Here is an 18,738-nt window from a genome sequence, read left to right on the forward strand (position 1 = left end):
GAGTTCATTATGTGTTTGTGCTGTGGCCGTGGTCCAAATATATTTGTGCTGTGAAATGATAACAAATGATTATTCATTCTATTCCACTTTCAAAGCTTCAACAATTAGTTTCCTCAGTTCCCAAACGTTTATTGAGTGTTGTTAAAAGAGAAGGTGATGTAACACAGTGGTGAACATGCCCTTTCCCAACTATTGGACACATTTACAGAAGACCCTTTCTCCATGCAAACCACATTCAGCATGTGTTACAACAGCGTGGCTTCGTAAAAAAAAGAGTGCGGGTACTTTCCTGGTCCGCCTGCAGTCCAGACCCATCTCTAATCAAAAATGTGTGGCGCATTATGAAGCGTAAAATAGGACAGCGGAGACCCCGGACTGTTGAAGGACTGAAGCTCTACATAAAACAAGAATGGGAAAGAATTCCACTTTCAAAGCTTCAACAATTAGTTTCCTCAGTTCCCAAACGTTTATTGAGTGTTGTTAAAAGAGAAGGTGATGTAACACAGTGGTGAACATGCCCTTTCCCAACTATTGGACACATTTACAGAAGACCCTTTCTCCATGCAGTTTGTCAATATTTGGTACTAACCGTCATTCCTCAGAATGCTGACCGTGTCCTCCTATTTCCTTCAGGGTGTGGAAGATCTGTGGCGGTGTCCTGGTCTTGGTGGTGTGTGCCATCAACATGTACTTTGTGGTGGTTTACGTCACCAGCCTACACAGTGTGGCGCTCTATGTGCTGGTGGCGCTTCTCTCCGTGGCCTACCTGTGCTTTGTTTGCTACCTGGTGAGTCTGCGTCATCACATCTATGACTGGGGCCTCCAAAGTGAGTGTTGGCTTAGTTACTGAAAACTAGTGACTAGTTACAGTTACTAGTTACTTTATTTCAAAAGTAACCCAGTTATTAACTCAGTTACTTACACCAAAAAGTAACAGGTTACTGTGAAAAGTAACTATTTAGTTACAAACCCCGTTTCCATATGAGTTGAGAAATATATAGATGTAAATATAAACAGAATACAATGATTTGCAAATCCTTTTCAAGCCATATTCAGTTGAATATGCTACAAAGACAACATATTTGATGTTCAAACTGATAAACATTTTTTTTGTGTGCAAATAATCATCAACTTTAGAATTTGATGCCAGCAACACGTGACAAAGAAGTTGGGAAAGGTGGCAATAAATACTGATAAAGTTGAGGAATGCTCATCAAACACTTATTTGGAACATCCCACAGGTGTGCAGGCTAATTGGGAACAGGTGGGTGCCATGATTGGCTATAAAAACAGCTTCCCAAAAAATGCTCAGTCTTTCACAAGAAAGGATGGGGCGAGGTACACCCCTTTGTCCACAACTGTGTGAGCAAATAGTCAAACAGTTTAAGAACAACCTTTCTCAAAGTGACATTGCAAGAAATTTAGGGATTTCAACATCTACGCTCCATAATATCATCAAAAGATTCAGAGAATCTGGAGAAATCACTCCACGTAAGCGGCATGGCCGGAAACCAACATTGAATGACCGTGAGCCTCGATCCCTCAGACGGCATTGTATCAAAAACCGACATCAATCTCTAAAGGATATCACCACATGGGCTCAGGAACACTTCAGAAAACCACTGTCACTAAATACAGTTTGTCGCTACATCTGTAAGTGCAAGTTAAAACTCTACTATGCAAAGCGAAAGCCATTTATCAACAACATCCAGAAACGCCGCTGGCTCCTCTGGGCCCGAGATCATCTAAGATGGACTGATGCAAAGTGGAAAAGTGTTCTGTGGTCTGAAAAGTCCATATTTCAAATTGTGTCATCCAGACCAAAGGAGAAGCGAACCAGACTGTAATCGACGCAAAGTTCAAAAGCCAGCATGTGTGATGGTATGGGGGTGCATTAGTGCCCAAGGCATGGGTAACTTACACATCTGTGAAGGCACCATTAATGCAGAAAGGTACATACAGGTTTTGGAACAACATATGCTGCCATCTAAGCGCCGTCTTTTTCATGGACGCCCCTGCTTATTTCAGCAAGACAATGCCAAGCCACATTCAGCACGTGTTACAACAGCGTGGCTTCGTAAAAAAAAGAGTGCAGGGACTTTCCTGGCCCGCCTGCAGTCCAGACCTGTCTCCCATCAAAAATGTGTGTCGCATTATGAAGCGTAAAATACGACAGCAGAGACCCCAGACTGTTGAAGGACTGAAGCTCTACATAAAACAAGAATGGGAAAGAATTCCACTTTCAAAGCTTCAACAATTAGTTTCCTCAGTTCCCAAACGTTTATTGAGTGTTGTTTATAGAAAAGGTGATGTAACACAGTGGTGAACATGCCCTTTCCCAACTACTTTGGCACGTGTTGCAGCCTTGAAATTCTAAGTTAATTATTATTTGCAAAAAAAAAGAAAAAGTTTATGAGTTTGAAGATCAAATATGTTGTCTTTGTAGTGCATTCAACTGAATATGGGTTGAAAATGATTTGCAAATCATTGTATTCTGTTTATATTTACATCTAACACAATTTCCCAACTCATATGGAAACGGGGTTTGTATATTAGGATGATGTAAGATGTTATATTTGTCATTCACTCATGAAAGTCCATTTTAAAAAAAGACAGTGACCATCTCCAAGGGTCAAAGTGGTCTTTGTCTTGACTTTTGCCTCGCCTTGTCTTGTCTGCAGGTGTGGCACTGTTTGGTCGCCCTGGGGGTCTCCTGTCTGGACTTTGGCAGCAGGGTAAGCAATCGACCTGCTGTGTTGATAGAAGAACAGTCTGAGTTCGACTCCTAGGGATGAGCAGCATTCCTCTTTCCTCTGAAGACTCTGACCCCTGTACTGTACACTACCAGGACTCCGCAAGTTCACCTCGAAAACCTATTCCTCCTCCAATGTTTTTTTTTTTTTCCTTGCGCTCATGAACAGATTTTGACATTTCCACAACGCGAGGCTTGAAAAAAAACAAATCTCCAGTGCATCCTCTAAGGTCCTTTGTTGCATTTCAGGGCAAATGTTTTGAAGGGAAGAGCCGAACAAGTTAGTCCTTTGACCGCCTTGAAACGTTTGTGCAAATTCGAGGCCTATTTTATCCTCTCTGACACTGATTTTTACAAATAAAACACCTTCAGCGTGTATTTGACGTCCCTAAACAGACTTTTGCTGTAGTCCCATAACACCTCACAGTGAAAACTCTACTAGCATTAAATCACCAAAAAAATAATTTCCTGTTAAGTTCCTCACCAAATCCAAATGAATTTAAATACAGACTTTGTATGGGTGTCTGTTAAAATCTGCAGCAAAGTCCTGCTGCAGTTTTGTTGCTGGATTTCTTGCATCCGGTGTTATTTAGTCGAGCATGGTAGGTTTCTCCTGCCGTGTAACCCATACTTGCCAACCTTCAGACCTCCGAATTCGGGATTTGGGGGCAGGGGGGCGGCTGTATTGAGGGCGTGGCTGCGTCGCCATGTCTGTTCTTCGTTCTTCTGCTTTGTCTCAGTGTGCAGTTGTGCACTGAGCTCCGAAAGCCGTAGATATCGTTGTAGCGTTCTGGGATGTTTGTTCCGTTGTGGTAGGGTGAGGATGTTCTCCCGAAATGTTCTCGTTTGGTGTGGGTTGACAGTGTGGCCGCATGTTAGTAACAGTGTTAAAGTTGTTTATACGGCCACCCTCAGTGTGACCTGTATGGCTGTTGACCAAGTATGCATTGCATTCACTTGTGTGTATGTGCTTGAAATTAACGTTATCATTAAACAAGAGATCATTCCTCCATTTTGCCTCCCTTTCGGGCTGTCCTGGATGAAATTAAATTCTGCTGTCCTGGATGAAATTAAATTAATTTTTTCCAATCATTTTGGAGCTTACTCGTCGTCGCCATGTCTGTTCTTCGTTCTTCTGCTTTGTCTCAGTGTGCAGTTGTGCACTGAGCTCCGAAAGCCGTAGATATCGTTGTAGCGTCCCGGAAGAGTTAGTGCTGCAAGGGGTTCTGGGCATTTCTTCTGTTGTGTTACGGTGCGGATGTTCTCCCGAAATGTTCTTTAACATTATCAGAGATCTTTAAACATTAAATAACACCCACATGGTCACTTTTACACACGTTTAATCCAATATATGCTGCCTGAGCCCTTCAGTGGCCAACAGATAGAACAGGCCGCTCTGAGTAGTTTGGTCTCATCTAGTGGCCAATTCTATTGTAGTGTTCATATTTCTAGTTTGGTGTAGGTTGACAGTGTGGCCGCATGTTAGTAACAGTGTTAAAGTTGTTTATACGTCCACCTTCAGTGTGACCTGTATGGCTGTTGACCAAGTATGCGTTGCAGTCACTTTGTGTGTGTGTGTGTGCGCTTGAAATGAACGTTATCATTAAACAAGTTAAAAGATCATACAACGTGTCTGCTTGTCTTGACATCTTCGAATAAAGTCCATTGTTAAACCCCTCCAACACTACATTATGTGACTGGGCCGACACGATGTTTATTCGGAGGAAAAGCGACTGTTAATGGGTGAAGGTTTGCGGTGAGAGAGGACGCCCCTAATATTGTTGTCCGGGTGGAAATCGGGATAAATTCGGTACAATAGTTGTGCACTGGAATTCGGAAGTCTTCCGGGAAAAACCGGGATGGTTGGCAAGTATGGGTGTGACCTCTGACCCCTGCTAGGTTCCACACACGTCCCATGTTCTTAAAAGAGATCATTCCTCCATTTTGCTTGCAGATCGTTTATATTGCTTTACTTTCAACCTCAAATCTAAATCTGTTCCGGAAATATAGATGTGCGGAAATAAGGAAAGCTGGACTGTGCCTTTTTCAGACATTGTATGTGTGATTAATTAATACTGTGCTCTGCTGACTTTTCTCAGTAAACGGTGAAGACTGTCAACAAAACATTTCATCACAACGGAGTCCTAAACGAAAAGCATGAATGATGACTAAATGCCTCAAATGCATCATACTAATAATAATAATAATAGATTTTATTTGTAAAAAGCACTTTACGTTGAGCAAACAACCTCAAAGTACCACAGTGTAAAAAATAGTAATAATAAATAAAATATAAAACTAGAAACAGCCCAAAGGCTACAACCAGCATGCATGTCTATAGAAAGGCTTTTTTAAAAAGATGGGTTTTTAAGCCTTTTTTTAAAAGCATCCACAGTCTGAGGTGCCCTCAGGTGGTCAGGGAGAGCGTTCCACAGACTCATAATGTGAATATTTTTTTTCTTTGATTTCATTTGTTCATGAAAACGCTGCTTTCATAAGTTGTTTCTTGGGAATGCCCCATAATGGAACAATAAGAAGACATTTCACTTTAATGATTGCTGCTGTCAGGGAAACATTTGGAATATGTTCCCTTTTTGTCCCCCACACAAGCAATCTACTTTAAAACAACTTATTTTATATGAATATGTGAGTATTATTGATATTTATTTTTGAGTATATAATTGATAGAAAAGCACTATATACATTTAATCCATTATTATTATTTATTTGAATAACGTTGCACAGGAACTGATGTCACCTCCTTCTTGTTGACTGAAACAACAGCGCCTCTAGTGGCTGCAACCGGGAAGTGCACCCAATTTGGTCTCACTTGCTTCAAGACCTAAACCAGGGGTAGGGAACCTATGGCCTTAGAGCCAGATGTGGCTCTTTTGATGACTGCATCTGGCTCTCAGATTAATATTAGCTGACATTGCTTAACACGATAAGTAATGAATTATTCCGTGTTAAAAATACGTTCATAATATAAAACATTCTCATGCATCTTAATCCATCCATCCGTTTTCTTCCGCACCTGTTCATTAAAAGTGTTTTATTTATTATCGGTTAACTTCAGAATAACAATGTTATTAAAAAGAATAAGAGACTTATCATACTCTAAAAATGTTGTTCTTACTTAAAAATGCACACATTTAGTTGTATTCAATGTTGTAAAATATTGTACATCTCTCACAGAAATACATTTTCAAATATTTGGCTTTCATGGCTCTCTCAGCCAAAAAGGTTCTAAACAAGGAGTCAGATTGGGGCGGCATAGCTCGGTTGGTAGAGTGGCTGTGCCAGCAACTTGAGGGTTGCAGGTTCGATTCCCGCTTCCGCCATCCTAGTCACTGCCGTTGTGTCCTTGAGCAAGACACTTTACCCACCTGCTCCCAGTGCCACCCACACTGCTTTAAATGTCACTTAGATATTGGGTTTCACTATGTAAAGCGCTTTGAGTCACTAGAGAAAAGCGCTATATAAATATAATTCACTTCACATTTGTTTGTTAATCTGTCAGCTTGATGTGAATAAAGGCCAAGTTCCTCCAAATCAGAAGTCTTCCTAAGTAAAGGTAAAAAAAAATTAATGGATGAGATAAGTTGTTTCTTGGGAATGCCCGTAATAGAACAATAAATGAACAAATAAACAACAAATATATAATAAATAAATAAACAAATAAACAATAAGAAGACAATTCACTTCAATTATTGCTGCTGTCGGGGGAAACATTTGGAATATGTTCCCTTTTTGTCCCCCACACAAACAATCCACTTTAAAACAACTTATTTCATAAGAATATGTGAGTATTATCGATATGTTTGAGAATGTAGTTGAGAGAAAAGCGCTATATAAATTTAATCCATTATTATTATTATTATTTATTTATTCGAATAATGTTGCACAGAGGCTGATGTCACGTGAAACAACAGCGCCTCTAGTGGCTGCAACCAGGAAGTGCACCCAATTTGGTCTCACTTGTTTCAAGACTAGAGATCTCCCGTCCAAAGGCAAAACCTAGCAACTCACTTCTAGCTGATTTTGAGAAAACAAAGGAAAACCAATCTATCTTGACGCCGTCTTACAAAGATTTACAGAGTCATCAAACGTATCGATGTTTTCTTGAGCTTTCATTTTCTTTCCGATTGAATCTGCTCTCATGAACGTGTGCCCTTTCTCCAGATATTTGATCACGATCTCGGGTGGGCCCCAGTCTGCGTTTGCACGTTGGGCAAGTGCCGTGTACAGCGTCCACTTTTTATTTTGACCTCCACAGTTATCTGTGGCCAAAAGACTATGCACGGGGAAGAATCAAAAAGGTGCTTGCAACGTCCTGGGCCAATTTTCCAATTACCCCGTCGTGTCCTAATATCACATGATCAGCTTGACCGTCGGCCCACATTCGTGCAAATACTAGGTTTTTCTGGTTGTATCTACGCGGTTATGTGGTAGTTGCTAGGTCCTGCCATGCGTGTAACAGCTTACTTACGGAAAAAATTATAATATCGCATACACGAATGTAAAGGATATCACCTAGGAACTCCAAAATTATTATCAGCTCAGTTTTGACCAAAATTGAGTTACTGGGTTTTGCCTTTGGACGGGAGAGATGTCCGATAATATCGGCCGATAAATGCTTTAAAATGTAATATCGGAAATTATCGGTTTCAAAAAGTAACATTTAGGACTTTTAAAAACGCTGTTGTACTTAGTACTACACAAACGTAGGGAGAAGTACAACGCAGTTGCGTCTCCCAGTCATACTTGCCAACCCTCCCGTTTATCCCGGGAGACTCCCGAGTATCAGTGCCTCTCCCGAAAATCTCCCTGGGCAACCATTCTCCCGATTTCCACCCAGACAGCTTTTCACACACACAATTGAATGCCACGCATACTTGGTCAACGGCCAAACAGGTCACACTGAGGGTGGCCGTATAAACATCTTTAACACCGTTACAAATATGCGCCACACTGCGAACCCACACCAAACAAGAATGACAAACACATTTCGGGAGAACATCCGCACCGTAACACAACATAAACACAACAGAACAAATACCCAGAACCCTATGCAGCAGTACCTCTTCCGGGACGCTACAATATACAACCTCCGCCCACATGCTCTCTCAGGGAGAGCATGTCCCAAATTTAAAATTAAAGTAGCAATGATTGTCACACACACGCTAGGTGTGGCGAAATGATTCTCTGCATTTGACCCATCACCCTTGTTCACCCCCTGGGAGGTCAGGGGAGCAGTGAGCAGCAGCGGTGCCCCGCCCGGGAATAATTTATGGTGATTTAACCCCCAATTCCAATCCTTGATGCTGAGTGCCAAGCAGGGAGGTAATGGCTCCCATTTTTATAGTCTTAACTCACGACCTACCAATCTCAGGGTGGACACTCTGACCACTAGCTGCTGTTTTGATGCATGTTGAAAAAAAAAATCATGCACTTTGTGACTTCAATGATAAATATGGCATTGCCACGTTGGCATTTTTTCCCCTATAACTTGAGTTGATTTATTTTGGAAAAACCTTGTTAAAATAGTTTCATGCATAACAACAAAATGAGGCATAATAATGTGTTCATTCCACGACCGTATATATCGTGATTGGTTGATATCAGAATCGGTAATTAAGAGTTGGATAATATCGGATCTCGGCAAAAAAAGCCATTATCGGACATCTCTAGTTGAAATTCTACTAAATGTTCAGTAAATCATGTTTTAGCTATCAATCATGCTGCAAGATCCAGAATGTTGCATTCAATGTTTATTCCCGTTAATTCACATTAAAAGTTTCCAACTTTGAATATTCCTGGAATTTTGCAACCCCGGTAAAAACATCTTTATATTTCACATCTGTATATTTCACAGTAACATTCTGGTGAATGAGACCGTCCCCCCCGTGATTTTTTTTTTTACAGCGTGCATCAGGGTTCCCCAAACTACGGCCCGCGGGCCGGATCCGGCCTGCCAGCGTCCAAAATCCGGCCCGCGGGAAGTCCCAAGTTAAAATATTTAATTGTGAATTTTATTTTTGTATTTTGATTTTTTTTTTTTATATCTGTCCTTTCTAATCCATTTTATACTGCTTGTTACTCTCGGTGTCTCCTAGCCACTCAGGCAAATCATATTGTTCAAAAATGCATTTTCCTGTGACATCTCATATATATATATATATATATATATATATATATATATATATGAATAAATACACAGTATATGTGTGTGTATATATAGGTGTATATATATATATGTGTATATATGTGTGTATATATATATGTGTATATATGTATATATATGTGTGTATACATATATGTGTATATATGTATATATATGTGTGTATATATATATGTGTATATATATATATATATATATATATATATATAACGAGGCTACCGTGGTTTATCCGTTATACATTGCTCAATACCGGGGTAGAACGGAATATACGTTAGGTCAGGAAAACACACAGAGGCTATTTCATCCCTACAAGCCTGTTTTGCAGGTTTCCCTGCTTTTCAGGGGATTTTATTATATATTTTATTATAAAATCCCCTGTTTTGCAGGTTACCCTGCTCTTCAGAGGATTTTATTATACATGCATCTTCCACCACTTATCCCTTTCGGGGTCGTGGAGGGTGCTGGGGCCTATATTATTATAAAATCCCCTGAAGAGCAGGGAAACCTGCGAAACAGGCTTGTAGGGATGAAATAGCTTCTGTGTTTTTTCCTGACCTAACGTGTGTGTGTGTGTATATATATACATGTATATATGTATGATATATATATATATATATATATAACAAAGTTTGGGGACCCCTGGCGTACATCAAAAATATTTTCACTAATCCAATGCATAATTCATAATATTTTCAAAATGGCCCTCAAAGAAAAGCAGTTTGACACACGGCTGCATTTGAGGGTTAAATATGAAACACCTAGACTTCTTTGGCTTATTAAGTGTTTTTTTTGTTTTTGTTTTTTTAACATATTTGAAAGAATGACTCGTGTTTCTCCTGTAGAAAAGATTTTATGCTCTGATTTAAAGCCGCTCTTTGTGCACTGAATGTGTTTTGTTTTTGTCATCAAATGTGAAAATATGACGTTAATCCACCCTAATTGCTGTTAACTCTTCAAGGCAGAGTGTGTTGACACACAATCATCATATTGTAACCTTTTTGTTTGTTCTGTCGACATCATTAGGGATGCGAACATTGTGCATTTATTGTCTTATTCCTGCTGTCTATTCCTATTTATTTGACCGAAAATAAATAGGGAATGATGCATACATGGACATTTGTTGGTGTCTTATGTTTTGGAATCATTTTGAAATAAAAACTGAAAAATTAGCCCAATTTGAAGCAATTCTGTCCTTTTATTAGTCAAATGAATTGATTAACGTGGACCCCGACTTAAACAAGTTGAAAAACTTATTGGGGTGTTACCATTTAGTGGTCAATTGTAGGGAATATGTACTGTACTGTGCAATCTACTAATAAAAGTATCAATCAGTCAATGAAATGCAGATCTGGGCAAAATACGGCCCGTTAAGATGTTCAATTACATCATTTTTTTAGACCTTTAACATCAAAACTGTCGCCGCCATTATGATGTGCAGCACTGCTTTTTAAATGGCCGTAAGTCTTGAACGTTAGGAACTATTTCAATGGTTGAAATCTGCGCTTTTGGGTGTTAAAGTTTTTTCTTTTTACGGTAATCCACGTCACAGCAGCTCAGACCAGGAACAAAGCAGAGTGGGCGGGGTCTGTTTTCAGAGCAGCCAGCCCGAAACACATGTGGAGGCAAATTTTTACAACAAATTTCTGCATAAATGTGATAATATATCATATTGTAGGTGTTTATGACACTTGTTTGTTACATTTTTGTTGCTTGATAGCTGGTCTGAGAAGTAAAAGAGGAGCGACGTTCACATGTTGTTAATATTCAGTGTTTTATTGTTCATAGTTAATATTGTAAATCACACTTTATTTATCGTCATGTACATTTTTTGGTGTCACATTCAGTTAAAAAAAACTAAAAATTCAATTCCTTTTTGTTGAGGTGGTCTGTCATAACCTTTTTGGAATTCTATCAGACTTTGTGACTTTTGGTATTAGTGTTCCAGGAAAAAAAGGGACCCAAACACACAGATTTTTACAGCTAAATGTGTATATATCATTAATACACACATACACATTGCCCCCCAGACATATTTTCTCTCTCAATGTGGCCCCTGAGTCAAAATTGTTTCCCAGCTCTGGTCTAATGGGTGAAGCATACAGTTTGATAAAGCTTTAACAGGCTATGTATACATCTGTGAGGTACTACAGTGCATCCGGAAAGTGTTTTTACAAAAACGAAAAAAACAAAATAGCCTTTTTGTGCCCAAAATTCTCCACACAATACCCCATAATGACAATGTGAATTTATTTGGTATTTTCACAGCCACATTTTGTGCAAAAAAAAAAGCCTTTTTGTCTTCAATATTCTCCACACAATACCCCATAATGACAATGTGATTTTTTTTTTTTTTTTACTGTTTTTACAGCCACATTTTATGCAACAAAAAAGCCCTTTTGTCCTCAATATTCTCCACACAATACCCCATAATGACAATGTGAATTTTTTTTTGTGTTTTCAGCCACATTTTATGCCAAAAAAAGCCTTTTTGTCCCCGAAATTCTCCACACAATATCCCATAATGACAATGTGATTTTTTTTTTTTTTTTTACAGTTTTTACAGCCACATTTTATGCAAAAGAAAAAAAGCCTTTTTGTCCTCTAAATTCTCCACACAATACCCCATAATGACAATGTGAATTTTTTTTGTGTGTTTTCAGCCACATTTTATGCCAAAAAAAGCCTTTTTGTCCCCGAAATTCTCCACACAATACCCCATAATGACAATGTGATTTTTTTTAAGTGTTTTTACAGCCACTTGTTATGCAAAAGAAAAAAGCCTCTTTGTCCCCAAAATTCTCCACACAATACCCCATAATAACAATGTGATTTTTTTTAAGTGTTTTTACAGCCACATTTTATGCAAAAGAAAAAAGCCTCTTTGTCTCAAAAATTCTCCACACAATACCCCATAATGACAATGTGAATTTTTTTTGTGTTTCCAGCCACATTTTATGCAAAAAAAAGCCTTTTTGTTCCCGAAATTCTCCACACAATACCCCATAATGACAATGTGATTTTTTAAAGTATTTATACAGCCACATATTATAGAAAAAAAGCCTCTTTGTCCCCAAAATTCTTCACACAATTCCCCATAATGACAACTATTTTTTTTAGTGTATTTACCGCCACATTTTATGCAAAAAAACAAAAAACTTTTTTGTCCCTAAAATTTTTCACGCAACATCCCATAATGACAATGTGAATTTTTTTTCTGTTTTTACAGCAGCATTTTATGCAAAAAAAAGCCTTTTTGTCCTCAAAATTCTCCACACAATACCCCATAATGACAATGTGAATTGTGTTAGTGTTTTTACAGCCACATTTTATGCAAAAAAAAAAGCCATTTTGTCCTCAAAATTCTCCACACAATATTCCATAATGACTGTGCTTTTTTTTTTTTTTTTACTGTTTTTACAGCCACATTTTATACAAAAAAGAAGCCTTTTCGTCCTCAAAATTCTCCACAAAATATTCCATAATGGCAATGTGATTTTTTGTTTTTGTTTTTACAGCCACATTTTATGCAACAACAAAAAAGCATTTTAGTCCTCGAAGTTCTCCACACAATCCATAATGACAATGTTTTGATTTTACAGCCACGTTTTATGCACAAAAAAAAAAAAAAAAAAGCCTTTTTGTCCTCAACATTCTCCACACAATACCCCGTGGTGGTAATGTGAATTTTTTTTTTGTTTTGTTTTGTTTTAGAAATGTTGCAAATTTATTGTAAAAATAAAAAAACTGCCAAAAAATGACATGTACATAAGTAAAACTGAAAATGAGTCTAATTTGAAGCAATTCTGTCCATTAATCTAATGGGTGAGGCGTCCAGTTTGATAAAACTCTAACAGGCTATTTTATAAGTCCGTGAGGTAATATAGTGCATCCGGAATGTGTTTTTACAGCCACAGTTAATGAAAAAAAAAAAAAACAGCCTTTTTGTCCTCAAAATTCTCTACACAATTCCCCATAATGACAATGTGAATTTTTTTTACTGTTTTTACAGCCACATTTCATGCAAAAAAAAGCCTTTTTTTCCTCAAAATTCTCCACACAATACCCTATGACAATGTGATATTTTTTTTTTACAAATGTTGCAAAAAAAAAAAAAAAAAGCTTTCTTCGTCCTTTAAAATTCTCCACACAATACCCCATAATGACAATATGAATTTTTTGGGGTGTTTTTACAGCCACATTTTATGCAAAAAAAAAGACTTTTTGTCCTCAACATTCTCCACCCCATAATGACAATGTGATTTTTTTGGGGAAATGTTGCAAAAAAAAAGCTTTTTTGTTCTCAAAATTCTCCACACAATACCCGATAATGACAATGTGATTTTTTTTGTGTATTTACAGCCACATTTTATGCAAAAAAAAAAACATTTTTGTACTCAAAATTCTCTACACAATACCCTATGACAATGTGATTTTTTTTTTTTTTTGAAATATTGCAAAAAAAAAAGCTTTTTTGTTCTCAAAATTCTCCACACAATATGACCATAATGACAATGTGATTTTTTTTTTTTTTACTATTTTCACAGCCACATTTTGTGCAAAAAAAAAGCCTTTTTGTCCTCAATATTCTCCACACAATACCCCATAATGACAATTTGATTTTTTGGGGTGTATTTACAGCCACATTTTGTGCAAAAAAAACCCATTTTTGTCCTCAAAATTCTCCACACAATACCCTACGACAATGATTTTTTTTTAGAAATGTTGCAAAAAAATCCAAAAAAAAACCTTTCTTCGTCCTCAAAATTCTCCACACAATACCCCTTAATGACAATGTGAAAGTGTTTTTATTTATTTATTTATTTTAGAACTGTTGCACATCTACTGAAGAAATGACATGTACATTCACAGTCTTTGCCCCGAAGCTCCAAAGTGAGCTCCGATGCACGATCCTTGAGATGTCCCCTCGGCTTCATTGGAGGGCTTGTGAACACTTTGAGGTTCACGGTGGTGTGTGCCGTGCAAAATACCCTTTTTGCAGGACTTTCCGTGGTTTAATAAGAAACATTTTGATCCGAGGTGAGAGACTTCCACACCTAATTCAAGTGGTTCAAAATCGACAGGGACTGGATCAAAGTCACCTGACCTCATTTTCCCCCAAAAATTGTGTGTTTGTTCGCCTGCTCGCATGTTGCGTGTTCCATCTTTTTTCTTTGTTGACGGTGAGCCACGATCTGCTCACTCTGTCCTTCCTGTCCTCTGCAGATGGGGCTGAGCCGCCACACGGACATTTACTTACTGACCGACATGAGCGTGGACAGTTTTTAGGAGAGGTAGAAGAACGGCGACGGTGCACCACTGGACAATGGCCAGTATATGTTTGCATCTTCACCTGCGGGGTGCCTTTCTGTTCCCAAGTGTCCTTAAAGGGTCCTCGTGCTGGTCTTGCTCTCCCAACAAAGTGCCTGCGCAGGACACAAACCAGCTCAGACATTAGTATCAAGTCGTACCTTTAAAGAAATACACAGATAAAAAGCAAAAACTTGTTTTATTACGTAGTCAATGTATGAAAAATACATGGAAAATGATAAACATCTCAATTTATTTATGTATGTCACATTTTTGGGGTACTTTCTAAGGACAGTGGACGTGTAATTCCACTTCATGCTTGTGAGAATTTACTGTGGAACTCAGCTCTACAGAATGGAATGTTTTTGTGATTGTTGCACCTTGCTGATTATATTCACTAATTTATGCTGTCGGTGCACTTCTTTATGACTGCATGTCCACATTTGTGGACATTATTAGGTGAATGAATGGGCTGCTGTACACCCGTGGATGATGTTCCTTGCCTTACGTTGCACCGCGAAGGAGCAGGTCTTGACTTTCCAAAGTCAGAATCACATCCATGCATGTATTATGAAGATGTATTTAGCGGCGTGTACGTGACATCATGTTTTCTACCTGGAGTGTCGCAGCTGTTCACATACTTGCCTCCCGCCGCTGGTAAAGCAGAAAAACAGAAAAACAAACATTGTGCTGCTTTCACTTTTGAACCAAATTGTTGACATTTGTCTTGTTGATTTGGTTTTAATGTGTTTTTTGTTTGCTGGAAAAGTTTTTTTCATTGTATATGATTATATATATGTGTGTGTGTGTGTGTGTGTGTGTGTGTGTGTGTCTATATATGTACATATATATATGTGTGTGTGTATATATGTACATATATATGTATATATATATATATGTGTACAGTATATATGTATGTAAGTAAATGTGTGTATATATGTATATGCGTGTATATGTGTATATATACATGTATAAGTATATATATATATACATATACATGTGTATATATTCATGTATACATATAAATGTGTATATAAATGTATACATGTATATGTATATATACACATACAGTATATATATATACATGTATATGTATATATACATTGTTATATGTATGTATGTACGTACATGTATATATACTGAATGTTTATATGTATAATGTATGTATATATACACATACATATACATATATATACTGTATTTATATATATATATATATATATATATATACATATCTATATATACATATGACATAATGTGTATATATATATATGTGTGTGTGTGTATATATGTACAGTATATATGTATGTAAATAAATGTGTGTATATATGTATATGCGTATATATGTGTGTATGTATGTATGTATGTATATGTGTATATATACATGTATAAGTATATATATATACATATACATGTGTATATATTCATGTACACATATAAATTTATATGTATACATGTGTATATACTGTATACATCTATACATATAAATGTGTATATAAATGTATACACGTATATATATATATATATATATATACTGTATATGTATATATACATTGTGTTATATGTATGTATGTATGTATGTACATATATATACTGAATGTTTATATATATATATACATATGACATAATGTGTATATATATATATATATATATATGTGTGTGTATATATATATATATATATATATATATATATATATATATATGTATATATATAATGTGTGCGTGTATATGTATGTATGTGTATATATATATATATATATATATATATATATATATATATATATATATATACACATACATACATACGTATCACATAATGTGTTTTTTTTTTTTTATTATATTTTTTCTTTTTTCTTCTTTTTTTCAGACCAAAAATGTAGTTTAAGATTCATTTTTTTGAGCACTTTCATGCCAAAATGTGTGCCCGTGACCACAGGATGATGACGACCACGTACGAGTCACATGCTGCATGTATGGAGAAGTAACTGACATTTTCCAAATGTTAGAGTTTTATACGACCATATTGAGACATGACTGTGATTAACATGTTGTTGTTGTTTTTTTAAATGCTCTACCGTGTGTTTTTGACAGTTTTGTAATTTAATAAACAATTGTGCAAGAAAAGTGACCAAAGATGCATCATTCACTTTCACAGTGGAGGCATGTAGACAGATTACTGTTTAAAAAAAAGGAAAAGAAAATAATCAATGAGTACATGCAGGATATGTCAAGAAAAAAAGGTAAATAATATTGCATTGAATGTAAAAAAAAAAAAAAAAGTTTTTTATTGTTTTTGCAATTTAATGACCAACAATTGGGCACAAACATAACAAAAATGTGAATTATGTCATTTAACCGTGGTGTGAATAATTAAATAGATACAGTAAAATAGTGAATCCAAAAATTATTTATGTCATTTAAGATTTAAATTTATGTCCAGATTAGCAGCCGGCCTCTGTAGCTCCTCACTCCTCAATTGCAAGTTTTGTTGATTCTATGTAACTAGTGGTTAGAGCAGGGGTCACCAATGCGGTCGCCCGTAAGGACCAGATGAGTCGCCCCCTGGCCTGTTCTAAAAATAGCTCAAGTAGCAGCACTTACCAGTGAGCTGCCTCTATTTTTTTAAATGGTATTTATTTACTAGCAAGCTGGTCTCGCTTTGCTCGACATTTTTAATTCTAAGAGAGACAAAACTCCAACAGAATTTGAAAATCCAAGAAATTATTTTAAAGACTTGGTCTTCACTTGTTTAAATAAATTCATTTTTTTTTTTTTTACTTTGCTTCTTATAACTTTCAGAAAGACAATTTTAGAGAAAAAATACAACCTTAAAAATGATTTTAGGATTTTTAAACACATATACCTTTTTACCTTTTAAATTCCTTCCTCTTCTTTCCTGACAATTTAAATCAATGTTCAAGTCAATTAATGTTTTTATTGTAAAGAATAATAAATACACTTTAATTTAATTCTTGAATTTAGCTTTTGTTTTTTGGACAAAGAATATTTGTGAAATATTTCTTCAAACTTATGATTTAAATAAAAAAAATGTATTCTTGCAAATCTAGAAAATCTGTAGAATCAAATTTAAATCTTATTTCAAAGTCTTTTAAATTTCTTTTAAAATTTTTGTTCTGGAAAATCTGGAAGAAATAACGATTTGTCTTTGTTAGAAATATAGCTTGGTCCAATTTGTTATATATTCTAACAAAGTGCAGATTGGATTTTAACCTATTTAAAACATGTCATCAAAATTCTAAAATTAATCTTAATTAGGAAAATTACAAATGAATTTTCCTAAATTATTTTTTATATTTTTTCAAAAAGATTCGAATTACCTAGTTTTTTTCTTCTTTTTTTCAGTTGAATTTTGAATTTTAAAGAGTCGAAATTAAAGATAAACTATGTTTCAAAATTTATTTTTTTTTTTTTAGTTTTCTCCTCTTTTAAACTGTTCAATTAAGTGTTTTTTTCATCATTTATTCTCTACAAAAAAACTTTCCGTAGAAGGAAAAAAAATGTAAAACGGAATGACAGACAGAAATACCCTTTTTAAAAAAATATATTTATCTGTTTCTATATATATTTATTGTGACAAATCATTAAGATGATCAGTGTTTCCACAAAGATAAATATAATTAATTATTAATCAAACATAGAGTTAAAGGTAAATTGAGCAAATTGGCTATTTCTGGCATTTTATTGAAGTGTGTATCAAACTGGTAGCCCTTTGCATTAATCAGTACTCGAGAAGTTGCTCTTGCTTTCAAAAAGCTTGGTGACCCCTGTGTTAGAGTGTCTGACCTGAGATGGGTAGGTTGTGAGTTCAAACCCTGGCTAAGTCATACCAAAAACCATAAAAATGGGACCCATTACCTCCCTGTTTGGCACTCAGCATCAAGGCTTGGAATTGGGGGTTAAATCACCATAAATGATTCCCGGGCGTGGCCACCGCTGCTGCTCACTGCTCCCCTCACCTCCCAGAGGCTGATCAAGGGTGATGAGTCAAATTCAGAGAATAATTTCTCCACACCTAGTGTGTGTGTGACTATCACGGGTACTTTAACTTAACTTTAACTTTAACATGTTTATGTGTGCTATGGCTTTGAGGTTGTTTTTCCTTGGCCTCAGTCTGGACCCCATCCCAGGACTCCTGCTTGACGCTTGGAGGGTTGGAATTGGGGGTTAAATCACCACAAATGATTCCCGGGCGCGGCCACCGCTGTTTGGTGTGGTTGAAAATAATTCTCTGCATTTGACCCATCACCTTTGATCACCCCTTTGGAGGTGAGGGGAGCAGTGAGGAGCAGTGGAGGCCGCGCCTGGGAAAAAATTTTGGTGATTCAACCCCCCAATTCCAACCCTTGATGCTGAGTCATACCAAAGACTATTAAAAAAATGGGAGCCATTACCTCCCTGCTTGACAATCATTATCAAGGGTTTTAATTGCGGGTTAAATCACCAAAAATGATCCCGGGCGCGGCCACTGCTGCTGCTC

General features: G+C 36.5%; 1 protein-coding gene across 2 annotated transcripts in view; it reads left to right on the forward strand.

The window, feature by feature from the left end:
* slc11a2 (solute carrier family 11 member 2) overlaps window positions 1-15,180 on the forward strand; it is a 72,656-nt gene extending 57,476 nt beyond the window's left edge. For both annotated transcript variants that reach the window (XM_061875494.1, XM_061875495.1), the window contains exons 15-17: window positions 634-787; window positions 2,682-2,735; window positions 14,157-15,180. In XM_061875494.1, coding sequence (XP_061731478.1) covers window positions 634-787; window positions 2,682-2,735; window positions 14,157-14,219 — 271 coding nt within the window. In that variant the 3' untranslated portion in view covers window positions 14,220-15,180. The remainder of the gene's footprint in view (window positions 1-633; window positions 788-2,681; window positions 2,736-14,156) is intronic.
* The last annotated feature ends 3,558 nt before the right edge of the window (window positions 15,181-18,738 follow it).

Source organism: Nerophis ophidion, linkage group LG16 (genome assembly GCF_033978795.1).
Source record: "Nerophis ophidion isolate RoL-2023_Sa linkage group LG16, RoL_Noph_v1.0, whole genome shotgun sequence".
Classification (NCBI taxonomy): Eukaryota; Metazoa; Chordata; class Actinopteri; order Syngnathiformes; family Syngnathidae; genus Nerophis; species Nerophis ophidion.